Below are 17,577 nucleotides of genomic sequence, written 5' to 3'. Positions count from 1 at the left end.
CCCCCCCCCCCCCCGGCCGTCCTCGTGCGGTGCGGCTTCCGGCCCCCGGTGCTGGAGGCTGGCGGGCTGCCTGGGAGCCCAGGCACGAGGCAAGAAAGGGTCTGGCCAAGGAGGAAGCTCTTGCCGCCTCCACCCTAAACGCGAGGCGGCCTCTGTCGAAACTGCCCCGGCAGCCGCAGACGCATCAGTGTTTTCAGGACGCTGAGCCTTAGGACCCCCCGTTGAACCTGTTCTGAAGCATTTTGCGAGCATCGCTTGGGAGGATCATCGGAGGTTCCTTCTCGCACGGCCGTCTAACGCAAAACAGGCCCTGCGCCTGAGCGGTGGCTTTCACCGGCAACGCTCGCCGAGCGGAGGCTCCCTCTCGCATTCCTTCCTTCCCGTCGCCCGCTCTGCCGGCAACACGGCTCTGGCGCCCGCCTGGGCCTCGCAGCGCCCCCCTGCCAGCGTAACCGGAGCCCGCCCTGTGGCGCTGCCCCCCCCGCAGGTGACGAGGCAGATGCAGGAGCACGAGCAGGACTCGGAGCTGCGGGAGCAGATGTCGGGCTACAAGCGGATGCGGCGGCAGCACCAGAAGCAGCTCATGGCCCTGGAGAACAAGCTGAAGGCCGAGATGGACGAGCACCGCCTCCGGCTCGACAAGGACCTCGAGACGCAGCGCAGCAACTTCGCGGCCGAGATGGAGAAGCTCGTCAAGAAGCATCAGGCGGCCATGGAGAAGGAGGTGCGGGGCCCCGGTCGACCCTGAGCCCCCTGTTCCCCCGGGCGGGCGGGCGGGCGGGCGGCAGCTCCCGGTACCCCCTGGGCGGCAGATGCTGGGGACCGTGCCTCCACCCAGCCGGAGGGCTGGCCCAGTGCCTCCGCTGGCCACCTGACCCGGCTCCCCGGAAGGGGCAGGGCGCGCAGCGTGCCCCCCTCGGGCCCGCAGGGTGCGTCCTCGGCCGCCAGCGCTTCTCCCCTGCTCTCGCGCAGGCAAAGGTCATGGCCAACGAGGAGAAGAAGTTCCAGCAGCACATTCAGGCCCAGCAGAAGAAGGAGCTGAGCAGCTTCCTGGAGTCCCAGAAGAGGGAGTACAAGCTGCGCAAGGAGCAGCTGAAGGAGGTGACCGCCCGAGAGCGCGCAGGCGCCCCCCCCGCCCCCTGCCTGGCCGGCCCTCTGGGACGGGAGGCTGCCCCGGAGCCCCCCAGCCAGGCGCGCTTTGCCTTCCGGCGCGATGCTCGGGAGCGGGGAAGCGAGAGCCCCCTCGGTGCGGGGGGCCCGTCCAGCCCCGGAGTGCCGCGCGTCGGGCCCGGGGGCTGGACCCCACCGCCCCCCGGTCGGAGCTCCCCGCCCAGCTGGGGAGGGGACCGGGGCCGGGGCCGGGGCCGAGGCGCGCTTCCGCCTGCCCGCACCCCAGCAAGCCCCTCGCCCGCCCCGCTCCCACAGGAGCTGAACGAGAACCAGAGCACCCCCAAGAAGGAGAAGCAGGAGTGGCTGTCCAAGCAGAAGGAGAACATCCAGCACTTCCAGGCCGAGGAGGAGGCCAACCTGCTGCGGCGCCAGCGGCAGTACCTGGAGCTCGAGTGCCGGCGCTTCAAGAGGCGCATGCTGCTGGCGCGCCACAACCTGGAGCAGGACCTCGTGCGGGAGGTGCGTGGGGGGGCCGGCAGGGGCCCCGGGCTGGGGGGTGGGTGCCGCGGCCCCGGGGGGTGGGCGGGGGCACCGCCCTTGGGCGCCCACAGAGGCCCCCGCCCACCCGCGGCTGACGCCCCCCTGCCCCCCCAGGAGCTCAACAAGAGGCAGACGCAGAAGGACTTGGAGCACGCCATGCTGCTGCGCCAGCACGAGTCCATGCAGGAGCTGGAGTTCCGGCACCTGGGCGCCGTGCAGCGCATGCGGGGTGAGCTGATCCGCCTGCAGCACCAGACCGAGCTCGCCAACCAGCTCGAGTACAACAAGCGGCGGGAGCGGGAGCTGCGGCGCAAGCACGTCACCGAGGTCCGGCAGCAGCCCAAGAGCCTCAAGGTAGGCCGCCCGCCCTCGACAGCGGGGCAGAGCAGGGGCTCGGGCCCGGCCCTGGGGCCCCCGGGGACCCCTGAGGTGCCGCCGGCGTCCATGCCACCGGGCTGGCCATCGGCGGGCCGGCGGCCCTTGCTCGGGGGCCGGGGAGGCGTGTGGGCACCTTCCCGTGCTCACCTGCCCCCCCCCCGCCCGCCCGCCCCAGTCGAAGGAGCTCCAGATCAAGAAGCAGTTCCAGGACACCTGCAAGATCCAGACGCGGCAGTACAAGGCGCTGCGCAACCACCTGCTGGAGACGGCGCCCAAGAGCGAGCACAAGGCAGTGCTGAAGCGGCTCAAGGAGGAGCAGACCCGCAAGCTGGCCATCCTGGCCGAGCAGTACGACCACAGCATCAACGAGATGCTCTCCACGCAGGCGGTGAGTGCCGGGGGCCGGGGGGCCCTGCCCTGCCCTGCCCTGCCCAGGGCTGCCCGGCCAACGCCTGTCCCGCCTTGCAGCTCCGGCTGGACGAGGCGCAGGAGGCCGAGTGCCAGGTGCTGAAGATGCAGCTGCAGCAGGAGCTGGAGCTGCTCAACGCCTACCAGAGCAAGATCAAGATGCAGGCCGAGGCCCAGCACGAGCGGGAGCTGCGCGAGCTGGAGCAGCGCGTGTCCCTGCGCAGGGCCCTCCTGGAGCAGAAGGTACGGCCGCCCCTCGGGGGCCCCTGCGGGCGCGTCCCAGCCAGGCCGGTGGCTCCCGCGTTGCTGGGGTCTTGGCTCGCGTGCTCAGCCCGGGCGCGCGTCCCGCCCGCCTTCCCCGCCTCCCTCCCTGCGGGGCCGAAGGGCCGCTTGGGGGCGCCTGGGCCGGAGTGCCCCCTCTGCCGGCCTGCTCCGGCCGCTGCTGCCCCCCGTCAGCCGCCTCCAGAGCTGCCGTGCGGCTGCCGGGCTCTGCCCGACGAGCGGGGCCTCCGCAGGCCGTGGAAGGCTGCCACAGGGGGAAGGATGGGGCCACCAGACTAGGGGGCGCCTCGCACTGCGCCGCTTCCTGCTTTTCCCCTCTCACGGGGAACGAAGTAGCCCATCCTACCCCGACCGACAGCCCCGAGAGGCGGGCTCGGCCGAGTGGCTGTGCCCGGCCCAGAGTCCCCCGTGGGCCCCGTGGCCGAGCAGACTCGGAGCCCCGCGGCCAGGCCCACGTTCTGTTCCGCCTGAAGCACGCGTGGCGTCGTGGGCCAGCGCCAGTCCGGTCTCAAGTCGACCCGCTGAGATGAATAGGACTTCGTCATGGCCGACTGTCAAGACCACGCGCCTGAATGGGTCTACTCTGAGTTGGGCTGGCACCGGCTGTGGCCCGGTGCTGCGCGTCTCCGTTGCGGACAGGACCAGGCGAGCAGGGCAGGGGCCGATGCCGCCCGTGGGGCAGCGGGGGGCTGCGGCGGCAAGGGCCAGGCAGATTCTGCCCCGGGCATGGGGGAAGTTTCTTGGGCCGCAGTCCTTGGAGCTCCCGCCTCGGCGGACTCCACGGCGTGGCAGCTGGGGGGCCTCCGAAGCCCCCTCGCGAGGCCCGGTTGTCCGACGTGAGGTTTCTGTGTGCTGGGTGCCCCTCGTTGGCTGCCCCGCTTCGCTCCGATGCCGCCGGCCCCCGGAGCACCACTCGGGACGTGGGCGAGGGGCGCAGACGCTTGCCCGAAGGAGCGCCTGGGCTGGGCGCGCCGGTTCCTGCGGGAGCCTCGTCGGGCGCCTCGGCCACGACTGCCCTGCGCTTCCCGTTTCTCCCCGCCCAGATCGAGGAGGAGATGGTGGCCCTGCAGAACGAGCGGACCGAGCGGATCCGGAGCCTGCTGGAGCGCCAGGCGCGGGAGATCGAGGCCTTCGACTCGGAGAGCATGCGGCTCGGCTTCAGCAACATGGTCCTCTCGAGCCTCTCCCCCGAGGCGTTCAGCCACAGCTACCCGGGAGCGTCCAGCTGGTCGCACCACCCCTCCGGGGCCGCGGGGCCCCACTGGGGGCACCCCACGGGGGGGCCCCCGCCCGCCTGGGGCCACCCGATGCAGGGCGGCCCCCAGCCGTGGGGCCACCCCTCGGGGCCCATGCAGGGCGTGCCCCGGGGCGGCTCCCTGGGCGTGCGCAACAGCCCCCAGGCCCTGCGCCGGACGGCCTCCGGGGGGCGGACGGAGCCGGGCATGAGCCGCAGCAGCAGCGTCGCCTCGCAGATCTCCAACGGGTCCCACATGTCCTACACATAGTGGCGCCAGCGCCGTTCCCGGGGCCGGACTCCGCCGGGGCTGCCTGCCCGCCCGCGCAGCCTGCCGACCGACCGACCGACCGACCGACAGACAGACACGCGCACGCTTGCACGCTCGCTCGCTCGCACGCCCCTTCCCCAGAGGCTGGCCGGGCACTGTGCGAGCGCTCCCCCGCAGGCACTCTCCGCACGCCCGGAAAGGACGCCTGGGGGCACGGCGGGGGGAGCGGAGGGCAGCCCTCCCCTGGCGGCACCGGGGGGGCTCCCCCTCTCCCCAGCCGCGTGGCTCGCAGGGCGGGGTCCCCCCCAGATTCCCGTCCTGGGAGGCTGGTGGGACGCGGCTCCCCTCCCGGGGGCGCGCCTGCCCGGCTCCCTCCCCCCCTGCTTCGCGGTGGTGGTATTGGCAGAGGCGGGGCCCACGGGGGGCTTCGCCTGCCGGGGGGGGCGCCGCAAGCCCTCCGCGCCCCCGGCGCGCACTTTCTCTATTGCACTACGAGGTGGATGCCCGGAGAGGCCGGGGTGGAGCCGCTCTCGTCTCGGGGCGCCGCCGGGGGGCCTGCGCACGGTTGGCCCATGCAGCTGCCCCCGTGGAGGCGGGGGGGCGCCCGGCGGGGGGGCCTCTCCAGCTTAACGCTGTGACATCTCCTTCTAGTTGAGCGCCAGGACCGTTGCGCGATGCCCGGAGTCGCCCGCCCGCCCCGTCCTTCCGAACCCTCCCCGGCTCGCAGCCACCGGGCCGCCTTTGCAGAAGCGCTGTGAGTGCGAGATGCCATAAATCGGAACCGCAGCCCGCGCCATCGGTGGCGGGAGCCGCTCGTCCCGCTCCTGACACTACAGTTGCCAGCTCGGTTGACCTTCCTGGACTTGCCACAGTTTCTCGTTTACATGTAAAGCCGCAGCCAACCGTTCGGTGTGTTTTTAGTTGCCATGGGGGCGCGGAGAGCCCCCGGGGAGGGTCTCCCCGCTGCCGACCAGCCTGACGGCCCCTGCCGGCCCGGCCCGGCCACTGGCTCGGCCCGCTGCCTTTCCGCCATGGGACCCACAGCCGCAGGGGCTGCCCGGGGGCTCTCCTGGGCGCTCTGTGCGTGCTTGAATTCAGGGTGAGTGGGGGCCGGCGGGTGAGGCAGGGTCCTCCCCGTGGGGAAGGCCTTTGGAAACCGAACTGCCAAGGCAGCCGGTGGGGGGGGGGTGCGAGCAGCACCGGGAGAGGGGGCCCAGGGCTGCTCCACTTGGCGATCCGTGTAAATTCGTCTCCTGACACTTCGCAAGGAAACACTTAGCTACTAACTCTAGCGTATGCCTTTGAACACTTGGACGGGGCTCCGAAATGCAGGTTTTTGTTCCGAATGTGTTCGTGTCCGAGCGACATGTTTGTATAGAAAATACTCTAATCTGTGTTGCACTGCTGCTCAGTTCTTTTTTTTTTTTTAAATCAGTGTGACTTTTTAAAAAGAATTAGCGAAAGTACCAGCCACTCCGGGTCCTTAACTCGGCTAACGCTTCCCTGCTCCCTCCCTGCTCTGCTCCGGTCGATCGTATCGCTGGGAACCCGGGGGGCCCCGCAGCCGCCTCCGGAGAGGGCAGGGCGTGACGCTGGATTTCCGAGGCCAGGCCGTGCGCTCGACCTCTCTAAGCATAGCAGTTCCGGGGGGGCATGCGGGTGTCAAAAGGGGGGGTCCTGTGTGAACATGGCCAGGTCCTCGGAGCTGCCCCGGCACCCGTGGCCGGAGGAACGGCCCTTCTTGCACCTTTTCCTCGCGGTGGGCATGAAACCGGTTTCACTCCTTCCCGGAAGGCGACGGGGTTCAGCCGAGACTGGGAGAATGGGGAGCAGTGCAGGTTAACTGGGAAACTCGCCGGATTCCCGGGAAGTCTGGATGGGGTCCTTCTTACGCAGCACCTCAGTAACCTGCTGTTAACGTGGGATATTTGTGGGGGGCTGGGTCCGTGAGGGGCGAATCCGGCCGTCGTCCTTTGGCCCCCACGGAGGGTGACGGTTTGGACGGACTCTGCTCGGGGCCCTCCCCAGACCTCGCCGCCTCCGTGTGAAGCGCTCCGTGGAGCTGCGGTGCTGCTGACGCTCCCCCCCCCGCGCCCCCGCGGCGTCGGTCGCGATCCATGTGCTGCTTTCAGCAGAGCCCGTCGTGTCGCCTTCCTCCCCTCCCCTCCACCCCCTTTGCATTCGCAACGATGGTGTGCCAGACCCTGGACGATTCAATGAAATAACATTTTAATTAAAATAGTTGGCAAAAATTGGTTCAGATCAATTGGTCTAAGTGGAGTGTGTGTGTGAGAGAGAGACGGATCGAAGGGAGGGTGGAGGCGAGCCCAGTTTGCTGTTGGGACTCCACCGGTTGTGGGTGGTTTCTTCCCCCCAGAAAATGAAATGTGGGGAGGCAGATGAGGGCACCTGGATGCTGTCGAGAGGTGGATGCCCGCTGTGAGGGGCGTGTGGAACGGCCGCTCCGAGGGGCATGTCTTTCCCGAATCCATTTGCACATTTGAAAGCTTTTTCGCCCGTGGGACGGTCTGTTTATGTCATGTGTTCCTTCCACGCTGGTCTTTGGGAGGCTGATGTTTTCTGCTTGGCGCGCTCTCCCGTTTCCGAATCGTAAGGCCCCTGCTTCGCAGGCTTGGGGAGCACGTGGCCCCCCAGGAGCTGGGCTGCGGCCGCGAGAATCCCGGCCGTTGCCTGTGCAGTCTGGGTCGACGGGGCTCTTGCAATGGCCCGGCCAGGCCAGGAGCTGCCTTCCCGGCGTCCTGCTCCCGGCCCATGGAGGGGGGCTCCGCTTCCCAGCCGTGCCTCCCCCCTGGGCCTGCCCCGTGACCGAAGGCGGCTGCGCGGGCAGTGAGCGTGGCGGCGTGGTCCCCGTGCCCTTGGTGGCTTTTCTGCGAGGGGGGGCCTCCCTGCCGCGGGTCACCGCCAGCCACCGCCGGCCCTGCGCCCCACGAGGGCCGCTTGTGCTGAGAGTCCGATCCCCCTGCGTCGGGGTGGAGGGAGGGGGCCGCACGTCAGAGCCCCTCTCCCTCTTCCTGCCCCCGTGGCCCAAAAGCAGGTTTCCTGGGGCTCTGAGATGCTTCCCTGCCTGGGGGGCGGGGGGGCTCCCGTGGGGGCCGGTCGGTGCTACCCGGAGCCCGTCCCGCGGAGGCAGGCCACCCCGACGCCTTCCGCTTGGGTTGGGGGGTCTGCAGGCGCCCACGCCGGGAAGCACGCGGCTCCGGGGGCGGCATCTGTCGACCATCCCTCCGTCGTATTTGTGCGCGCAGTTGCCTGCCCCTCCATGCCTGCCGTGCCGCGGTGCACCCCCCCGACATCTGGGAATGGGGGTGTCTCTTAGGCCCCTGTCCCTGGGTTTGCGCTGTCAGTAGCAGGCCCAGACAAGCTTGAGCAGCCGGGGATGCTGGGAATCGTGGTGCAGCACCGCTGCAGGTGCCCGCGGGAGGAAGGCTGGGCAGGGAGCCGGGAAAATCACCCCCCCGCTGTCATCTTGCTGGATGGGGTGGCACTGCGGGCCGCTCGAGCCCCCGCCGTGCCCGCAGTTTGAGCGCGTGGCTGCCGGCACGTGTGCGCCCGCCGCAGAAGCCCGGCTGGGTGGTCCCGCAACACACGCACCCCTGTGCCTGGGTCCGGAGCGCCGCGTGTGCTCCTGACGGTCGGGCCGCGCCACCCGTAACGCAGGGCTGCGGCAGGAGCCGTGCGGGTCGGGGGGGAGGGCTTGGGCGCCGTGCCCAGCGTCCCCGGGGGTCCGTGCGCCCCACGCACAAGGCTGCTCTCGGCCGGTTGGGCCGGGCCAGTAGCCAGACGGGGGCAGAGGCGAGCCCAGGCGCTCCAGCCCCGTGGCCGGCCTGCCTTCCAGAACGGTGTCGCCACCCTCCTAGGAAGCAGGTCCCCTCAGGGTAAAGACGGTGGCATCGCTCGCGAGGAGCGGTTGCCCCCAGATCACGGAGGAAGACGTGCCTTCCACGCTTCCAGCAAGCCGGTCTTCCCGTGTGGCCGCCGGCTTGTCGGAATGGAAGCCGCCTCTCCCACAGCAGCAGCTGCCCCTCCCTCCCCTCCAAAGATGTTTTTCTGCTCTTGATCATGTGGAGCATGAGTGCCGTGCCCGCACCCTTTTAAACTCTGCGCTATCTTTTCCGCGGACCCTTCTCCCCAACTCTTCGGTAAACACACGCGCCGGGGCGAAAGCGTCGTGTCAGCAGTCAGGGCCCGCGTGAACCAGCGAGGTGCCTCACTCGCAGCCGAGTGTCTCTTCGGAGCCGTTCCCCCTCCGCCCGTCCCCTCCGGATCAGCCGGCAGGCACGTCTGCGGGCCTTTCCCAAGTACTTCCTGCCCGACCCAAACCCAGCATTTTTTAACCTCTCCACCTACCAAATGCACCCCGGTCTTCATGAGGACTGGTGCCCTGCCAACGTTACGGGTGAGTTGGAGCAACACACCTGGTCCCCTCTTCCGGCAAGCAGCTTGTTTGGGGAATGTAGCGAAAGGAAGATCTGCAGTTTATCTGTAAATAGTAGCTCACAAATTGGCTTGGGTGTTGCGTGTCAGCGCGCGTCTTTTCTTCCAGACCTGGAGCCTTCCCCTTCTCGCCACCTGCCGTGCTTCCCAGTCCATTTTTAAATTAGGGTCGCCTCTCCGTGCCACGGGGCCAGCCGAGAAGCCCACACGGAAGCTTAACAGAGCTTCTTGTTCCCACGTTTGCCTGGTTTTGTCGTGTTTTCTTTCTCTGGCAGGCATCTCCTCTCCTCTCGGCCCGTCCGTCTTTTCCGGAGCTCGTTTGAGACGTGGCGAGAGCACGCCAGGGCCGGCGTTCAGGGGAGACCGGTGGGCTCCAGGGGTCCCGTCGCTGGCTGCTGACCCCAGCCCTGCGCTGTTTTGGGTCGGCTCCGTGGGACCAAAAGGCAGGGCCCGTGGCCGGGGCTTTTGGCTTGCGGTGCTCGGATTATTCCCAGTTTTCCTTTTCAAAATGCCCCTGCCGCCCAGCCGGTTCCTCCTCGCGCGGACGGAGTCAGGTAGCTTTTTGCTGCAGATAAGGCCCTGAGGCGTGTGGCCGCCCGCCTCTGAATTTGCCTCCAGTGAAGGTGTGGGGTGCGTGCCCCACTCGCCCGCCCGCCTGCCCGCTTGTGCGAAGCGGCGCCTCGCCCGTGGCTGCGATGTGGGTTCATGCAGGCGTGTCGCTTCTCCCTCCCCACAGCCCCACGTTCTGCCCCCCCCCCCCATTTGCCTCGCCCCTTTCCGGCCCAGGCTGCATTTGCTCCTGGCCTCCCCAGAGCGGATTTGAACAAACTCCAGTTACAACTCTTAAAACTAGTGGTGCATCGGCCCACGTGGGAAGAAGCGGAAATAGTTACCGAAATGATGGGGTGGGGGGGTGCTTCCCTTCTAAAAGTAGCCAACACCTGTGCATCGCCCGACACCTTTGGGTGCTCCGGATCCGCCCTGGCCGCTCAGTGCTGCGCAGGTGGAGGGGGGTGCAGGTTACCTGTGCCAGGTGGGGTCTCGTAGCCGCCTCTGCCATAATGGGCAAGGCAGGGGGCAACCGAACGGAGGCCTCGGGCTGGTGTGAGCTGTGAATAGTGTACATTTGACATTTTAAACAAGTGGAAACGGACGCTTGCTTGTCTTGTGAAGATTACTTTAACAACAAGAGAGACTTGCTTTCTAATGACCTGTTGCTTCAGCTTCAGTAGAAGTTTACCCCACGGGGTAAAACCAATTTCAAAAGCATCTTGAATGTATAATTCTCCAGCCACCCCCCACAGCAGCCAGCCGCCCGGCCGCTCGGTTTCTTAATTTCCCTGCAATCAGGAGTCCCACCCCATGGCTTCACAACTCCAGCATGATATCCTTTCTCCCCCACCGTCCCCACGCCTTCCACTTCACAACCTGCTGATGCTTTGACGCTCCCTGTTTCTGTCCCCCGTTTGCAGCTTGCCGTGCAAACATCTGGCCATTCAAATTAATTTTTGACAGTCCGTTCCAGTCACCCATCCAAAAGGAGACTGGAAAAGGAGAGTGCCGGCTCTTGTTGCACAGTTCTTAAAAGCGATGGGATGGGGGCAAGTTCACTGCCCCGTTACTTTTGGGGAGAGGGTTTTGGAGAGCAAGCGAGGCGATGGCTGCAGGAAAACGGGGGGCTTTGAGAACAGAGAGCGAGCGAACCCAGCGGCTCTGCACTAGCTTGGTAGGCGCAGCTTCTCCTACAGGTCACAAGGAATCCTTTCGGCTCAACCCTGCAATTTTTCCAAGCGTTTTGGACCACCGCTCTATCCAGCCGGTAGAGCGGTCTGTAGAAACGAAATCCACATGGACGGGCAGGCACACTAAAGAGGAAACCCGGAGCGAATTATTCCGAAAGACACTAATCCAAGGCCCGGCTCTCAACGACAGGACAGCTCACACGTTGCATAGAAGAATTGGCCGTTCAGGGATCCCCGGCCGCCTCCGTTGCCTTGGCGGGGTTCCCGTTTCATTTCTTTCAAGTTGGGTTCAGAGATCCCTGGCCAAGCCTCCTCCCCGGCGGGCTGGTCACACCCGGGCACGGAAATGGGCAGGCCAGGAGGGTAGTTTTCCTAGGCGCCGGCTTGGCATACTGAGCGTGAACGACTCCCAGCTTTTGCGCCCCACGCCGAGCGATGTGCGTTTCCCCACTGGGCAAAGTGTGGCGTGAGTGCTTTTGTACGATAATTCTTGTCAGTATTCCGGTATTCTTCTGGTTCAGACGTACATAATAGCTCATATATAACCTGTATTAATTGTATAGATTGTGCATTTAAAGCTGTTACCAAGCTGTTGGGGGCCAGGGGACACGGGAAAGAGGTCATCTGTAATATTTTGTTTGTAAGTATCCTTTGTATCATAGCAAAGGAAATGTTTAAAAAAATTGAGCTGTAATAAAGTAATTTTAGTAGATGCTGTGTCGGTTCTTCTTGCTTGCAAAGGTGGCCCAGGCCGGACTCTCCGAACGCTGGCCGGGGATCTCCGCTTCGCCCTCCGTGCAAGTCGCCCTGCTTAGCGCTGCCCAGTCGCAACTGACGCTACCTGCCTCGCGGGACGTGTCCGCGGGGGCTCGCTCGGGCCCCCGAACCTCTGCCCTGCCTTCGGGGCCCTTCCGCAGGTCAAGCCGGTTGCCCCGTTGAGGTTGGGGAGGCCAGGAGGGGGCCCAGAGCCGCTGCCCTCCCCTACTCTGGGTGGGTTGGACTGCAATTCCCAGCATCCCTCAGCCAGCAGACTGGTGCGGCCCATGGGGAGGGTGCCAGCTGAGGGCAGCGCCCCCCAAGGGCTGCAGCCCCCAGCCTCACAGGACGCCAAGCCCCAAACCTCTGTCCTGCCACGGCCCTCTTTCTTGCCGGCGATCGGGGGATACGGTTTCTTGCTTTGGGAGGTTATCCCCCCCAGCCCCATTTCAAGTTATTTTGTAATGCAGTGCTCCACATTCACCCCCTGCTTCAGAGCACCACATTTCCCAGCATCCTGGGCAGCTCAGTTCAGCGAGGCCCAATTCACAGACTGCCTTGGCGGGTCTGCTCGCCCGAAAGCACAGCCGGCGGGACCACGCGCCGGCTTCCCCTCCTGCGTGGCGAGAAATGCCCGGATTTGGCCAGTCGGTGCGTCAGCAAAGCCTTTATTTTGCCCCACCCCAGGGCCCAACGTTCCCCCACGTCGTCGATTGCCCTTAGTTGATTTGGCCGGGTTGTAAGCCCCACGGCCCCCTGGGCACCCGGCCAGCGGCCCCCTCTCCTCTCCGAGGTCAGCGGGTGTACGAGCGGTGCCAGCTGAAGCTCTCCGGGGAAGGGGGCCCGGCCCCTGCGCTCGGAAGGGTGCCCCGCCAGCGGCGATGGGGCAGGGCCGAGCTCCTCCGTCCCGGCCTCTCCTCCGGCTGCTCCTCCAGGCGGAGGAACTCCAGCACGGCCCGCAGGAAGCGGAGGGCCACCGGGTTGCCCCACGACTCCCCGAGGCGCCTCCCGAGGAAGCCGCAGTGCCCGCCGTGGGGGCTGAGCAGCAGGAAGAGGTAGGGGCTGCTCTGGAAGAGCTCCCAGGGCAGGGTGGCGCCCGGCGGCCCGCGCACGGGGTCGTCGGCGCTGCAGAGGCACAGCACCGGCACGGCCACCTCGTCCGCGTCCCGCAGGGGCTCGTTGCGCTCCCAGTAGGCCTCCCACGTGGCGCCCGGGCTCCCGGCGTGGCAGAAGAGCGCCTCTTCCAGGGCCCGCAGCGAGCGGCTGCCCAGCGCCCGGTCCACGTCCACCGCCCCTCGCAGGGCCTCGGCGTACCTGGGGGCGGAAGGAGCGGCCACGGTTGGGGGGGCTCGGCGTGGCCGGGCAGGGCGGGGCGGGGTGTGGGGGGCCCACGGGCTCCCCTCGCCGTTAGCCCGGGAGGGAAGTACCTGCTCTGACCCCCTCCTGTCCCCTGGGCCCTCCCCAGTGGGAATCCGAGCGTCCCGGGACGGATGTGGCACCCGGGTTGTCGCGGCAACAGCATCCATGGGTCCCCAGGGGGCAGTTCCGAACCGGAGATGTGGAGGGAACAACGGGCAGGACTCAGGGAGGGCAGGGCGCTCTCGGGACATCTCCGCTGTCGTGGAAGGCAGTGTGGCGTAGTGGTGAAGAGCATGGGACTGGGACTCAGGTGATCCGGGTTCAAGTCCCTGCTCAGCCATGGGGCCAACTGGGTGACTCTGGGCCAGTCACAGACTCTCAGCCCAACCTCCCTCACAGGGCTGTTGTTGTGGGGATAAGATGGAGGAGGAGAATGATGTAAGCTGCCTTGAGCCCTTCATAGGAAAAAGGCAGGATATAAATCGGAAAAAAAAAAAAAAGCCACTGGGCTTAGGGCAGCCTTTGCGGAAGATGCCCTCGGGCTTCAACTCCCATCGGCCACAGCAAGCATGGCCGATGGTCTTGGTGACAGAACTGACGCTTGCTCTGCTGGCACGCACCCGCCCAGATAGTAATAGCTGGCTAGTACAGTCTTCAAAGCTACGTGTCAGGGGTGTTGCATGCGGGAAATTCAGGAGGTCATGGCTTCTGATTCAGTCAAAACAAGTTACTAGTTCTTATGGAGGACGGATTACTGCCAACGGGGAAAACTTGAAGAAAAAAGGGAGCTGGGACAGAATAACGACCCTTTAATACGTGTCGGGTCCATCCTGGATTGAGGGGCCGTGCGCTTACTCTCAAGTAATCCAAACCACGCAGCTCGCCCTCAGGGGCCTGTAAGGCACTGTGCACTTCAGCCCTGCCTGCTAAATCCCTGCTCTCTCTTGCAAGCCTCAAAGGAGTCGCTCGGAGCTGTTTCCCACTGGTTGGGGGCAGGAGTGTGGGTCTGCCCCCCAAGAGTGAGTACAGGCCAAAGGACCGCCTTGAGAGCAAATCAAAGGCTGGGAGCCTGCAGCTGGAGTGCCTCTGGCAGGCTCTCCTTTGCTCTGCGATTAGCTCCGAGGACCGCTGCCTGGATACAATCTCTCCATCGGTGGAAGTTTGCACTGCTCTTGACACAGGAGCAAGCCGAGCTTCGGTCCTGGGGGCGAGGCAAGCCCTGGGCGATTGCCTAGGCTCCCGGCTCCCAGCGTGTCGAATGGGCCCGGGGACTCCGGGAGGGGAAGAGAAGCCCAGTGGGCGCTGCAGGGCAGGCACCGCAGCCGCAAGGGGCTCACCTGCTGATTTGTCTCCTCTGCAGTGCCAGCGAGATCCATTCGTGCCACCACGGGGTGCCGGCCTCGAACCAAGCCCGGGCCCTCAGCACGGGGGAGACGCAGGCCGCCCCGGCCAGGCCGCTCGACGCCCCGTGTTCGCCCAGGTAGGAGAGCAGCAGCCCGGAGCCGGAGCCTTCGCTGACGGCGAAGAGCGGCGCGGAGGGGTGCCGGAAGCGGACGTACGCCACGGCCTCCCGCAGGTCCGCGGGGTCCCCGAAGGGCTGCAGCCTCGGGGTGGTGAGGGGGCAGCCGTTGTGGCCCCGCCGGTTGAAGACGGCCGGGAAGCACCCTTCCCGCAGGGCCAGGCGGCACAGCTGGCGGATGCCGCGGGTGACCTGGCCGGCCGCGCCCGGCACGATCAGCAGCACGTGGGGGGCCCCGGCCCGGCCCGGGGGGGCGCCCACCCAGTCCAGCGCGACGATGCCGCCGTCCGGCAGCTGCAGGTGCTCCCGGGAGATCGCCAGCGGCCGGCCCGGGGGCCAGAGGAGCTGCACGGCCGTCTGCAGGCTCGGCCAGCCCTTCCAGAGCCAGTGGCGGGCGTCCAGCTCGGCCGAGTGCCGGAAGGCCCCGACCAGGGCGTGTGCCAGGGCCGAGGGCTTGCAGAACAGCCGGCAGTCCCCGACCCGTGTGGCAGTCTCCTCTCCCGGACGGGCTGCGGCCCCGTGCCCGCCCTCCGTGGGGGCCCGCCGGGGCCCCGCATGGCGTGTCCCGCAGCCTGGGAGGGCCAGGTGCCTCCACAGCCACCAGAAGGAGAGGCAGAGAGCGAGGCACACCACCAGCCAGGGGGCCATCCCTCCGTCTCTCTCGGGGACCCGTCCGCGGCAGAGCAGCGTCCGCCCGTCTCTCGCCCGCCTGCCAGCGCCTGGTAACTTAGCAAACAGCGTATTTGTCTGAGCCGGTGGCGGGAGAAGTCGGGGTGGCGGTTCTCACACAGGTGTTAACCCTCTGGCTGCCGGGACCACTCACCCTTCCTGCTGGAGCCCCGAAGGGGGGAGGCATGCTGCAAAGCCAGAGGCACTTCCCCGCTTCTCCCCAGTGGCATCCGGCTGCAGCGACCGCAGCCCTTCTTTGGGTTTGGCTTGGCCCGGTTCCCCTGAGCTCGCAGGCCCATGTGAACGGCCATGGGAGGGGTTCTTGTGGTCAGATGTCTGTATTCTTTTTACTCGGTGTTCCCAAAGTGCCCGGAGAGGCCCTGAGAAGAGAAATAAGCCAGGAGCTGAAGCCCAAAGCAGATTCCCGGAGGAGAATCGCCGTTCGCCAGTGTCAAAGACGACAAAAACAGCTCTCGCAAACAAGGGCCTGCTTCTTCCTTTACAGTTCATTATTATCATCACCACTGGGATCGCGGATTTTAATTTGCATTTTGCCAAACTGTCAAAGCTCTCTTGGCATCTCACAATTCGAAAGATAGATTCAATAGCAAGAAAAGGATGACAACTGAAATATAATACAATACAGCATAACATTCCAAGTAGCTGAAACTAAAATCATTTTAATCAACGCCACTCCTGTTAGAACGATCAACACGGATGAAATGCCTGGGAGCAGAGGGCAGTCTCAACCCGCTGCTGAAAAGGCAGATGCTGGGGTTAGGCAGGCCTCAGAGAAGCAAATCATTCTGGAATCTGGGGGCCACCTCTGAGAAGACGGAGGTCCTGTTGGTTGGCGGTTCGGGCTTCGGAGAAGGTGACCTGAACCTTGTCCTGAATGGGGTTGCACTCCCTCCTAGGGACAAGGTCCGCAGCTTGGGAGTGCTCCTCGACCCGGAGCTTTCACTTGAAGCTCAGGTGACAACAGCGGCGAGGAGCGCTTTCCTCCAGCTTCGGCTGATTCATCAGCTGCGCCCCTACCTGGAGTACGACTGCCTTGCAACAGTGACTCATGCGCTGGTGACTTCCCGTCTTGACTTCTGTAATGCGCTCTACGTGGGGCTACCCTTGAAGACGGTCCGGATACTTCAATTGGTTCAGAATAGAGCTGCCAGGCTGCTGACGGGGACTGGACGTTATGTTCACATGACACCAGTTCTCCGTCAGCTTCACTGGCTCCCCATTGAAGTCCGGGCCCAATTCAAGGTGTTGGTAATGACCTATAAAGCCCTAAACGGCTTGGGTCCTGGTTACCTGAAGGAGCGCTTACATCCATATTTGCCCAGTCGCCCCCTGAGATCGGCGGGAGAGGCCCTTCTCCGGGAACCCTCCGTGAGAGAAATTAGGAGGGTGGCTACTCGGAGAAGGGCTTTCTCAGCGGTGGCGCCTAAGTTATGGAATGCGCTCCCCAGAGAGGTCCGCCTGGCGCCGTCGTTATTTGTTTTTCGGCGCCAGGCTAAGACCTTTTTATTTAAGCAACATTTTAAATGCTAAATACAATTGAATTTTATCTGGCCAGGGCGGCTTATTTTATAATGTGAGTTTTAATTAAGATTATTTTATATGGATTTTAACTTGTTTTATCTATGTTGTAAGCCGCCCTGAGGCTTCGGCGAATGGGGCGGCATAAAAATGTTTTAATAAATAATAAATAATAATAAAAATAAGACCCTTCTCCTTGTCGCCCCCCCCCCTCCAGCTGCAGGCCTCTGGCTTCGGCTTGTAGGCAAACGGCTCTCCGATTTTAGTTCAGAAACCAGGTGTGCTTGAGCAGCATCAAAAACAATAACTGCTTACATAATGTATATTACTGGATATCGAAGGCAGCATTCCTGGGCTTGCCTGCCGGGAAAGTAATGTTTTCTGCAGGTGCTGAAAACACAGAAAAATCTGTGCCTCTCTAACTCGGAGCAGCAAGAAGTTTTAGAGAGTACCTGTCCGAGCCACTGCATCTCTGAAACCGTCCAAGTGATCAGTTAAACGTTCTGGCCCTGAAGCGCCCAGGGCTTTGCAAACACCCTGGAATGGTTTGCGAAGATTAATTGGTCCAGAAGCGGCATCAAAGCTCGGCTGCTCTGTTCCCACAGCCCTTAACCCCTCCTGGCCCCACCCAGTTCACAACCCATGTGAAAGGGATGGTTTTTCTCCCCCTTCCATGGACCCACGCGGGGCGTGTTATGATCCCCCTTGCTCATAACCTTTCTGCCCCGGAATGGCACTCTATAAAACAGATTACGAACCAAACCTGAACTGAAACATGACATTAAAAATGGTAAATCGGAAGCACCATTAAGGACGCGACGAAAACTCAGCTAAGCTCCCGAGCCGAAGGCAGCCCCGAATCGCGGCACCGCTGCATGTGGGTCAGGGAGGCCGGGCTGGCCGTCCAACGGAAGGCTGCGCCTCGTCCCTTTCTTTCTTTATTTATTAAAACATTTTTATGCCGCCCCATTCGCCGAAGCCTCGGGGCGGCTTACAACACTAGATAAAACAATAAGTTAAAATATCCATATAAAATAATCATAATTTAAAACACACATTATAAAATAAGCCGCCCTGGCCAGATAAAATTCAATTGTGTTAGCATTTAGTGGTTAAGAGCATGGGACTGAGATTCAGGCGATCCGGGTTCGAGTCCCCGCTCGGCCACAGAGCCAACTGGGTGACTTTGGGCCAGTCACAGACTCTCAGCCCAGCCTACCTCACAGGGTTGCTGTTGTGGGGATAAGATGGAGGAGGAGAATGATGTCAGCTGCCTTGAGCCCTTTGTAGGAAAAAGGCAGGATATAAATTGAAA

General features: G+C 64.3%; 2 protein-coding genes across 3 annotated transcripts in view; one reads left to right on the top strand and one right to left on the bottom strand.

Moving 5' to 3' along the window:
• Positions 1-11,130, top strand: part of TAOK1 (TAO kinase 1) — a 35,521-nt gene extending 24,391 nt beyond the window's left edge. For both annotated transcript variants that reach the window (XM_044430556.1, XM_044430555.1), the window contains exons 14-20: positions 488-724; positions 973-1,101; positions 1,426-1,629; positions 1,765-2,004; positions 2,204-2,416; positions 2,497-2,679; positions 3,762-11,130. In XM_044430556.1, coding sequence (XP_044286491.1) covers positions 488-724; positions 973-1,101; positions 1,426-1,629; positions 1,765-2,004; positions 2,204-2,416; positions 2,497-2,679; positions 3,762-4,223 — 1,668 coding nt within the window. In that variant the 3' untranslated portion in view covers positions 4,224-11,130. The remainder of the gene's footprint in view (positions 1-487; positions 725-972; positions 1,102-1,425; positions 1,630-1,764; positions 2,005-2,203; positions 2,417-2,496; positions 2,680-3,761) is intronic.
• Positions 11,131-11,970: 840 nt separating this feature from the next.
• ABHD15 (abhydrolase domain containing 15) lies at positions 11,971-14,702 on the bottom strand. The gene is made up of 2 exons (XM_044430568.1): positions 13,873-14,702; positions 11,971-12,490 (listed from the first exon to the last, which is right to left on the bottom strand). Exons 1-2 carry the CDS (start codon positions 14,700-14,702, stop codon positions 11,971-11,973), a joined length of 1,350 nt encoding a protein of 449 aa, XP_044286503.1.
• Between the last annotated feature and the right edge of the window lie 2,875 nt (positions 14,703-17,577).

Source organism: Varanus komodoensis, unplaced genomic scaffold (genome assembly GCF_004798865.1).
Source record: "Varanus komodoensis strain SLA01 unplaced genomic scaffold, ASM479886v1 scaffold20_3, whole genome shotgun sequence".
Taxonomy (NCBI): Eukaryota; Metazoa; Chordata; class Lepidosauria; order Squamata; family Varanidae; genus Varanus; species Varanus komodoensis.
The sequence above is the reverse complement of the archived record's forward strand: the minus strand, read 5'-3'. Positions and strand labels throughout refer to the sequence as shown.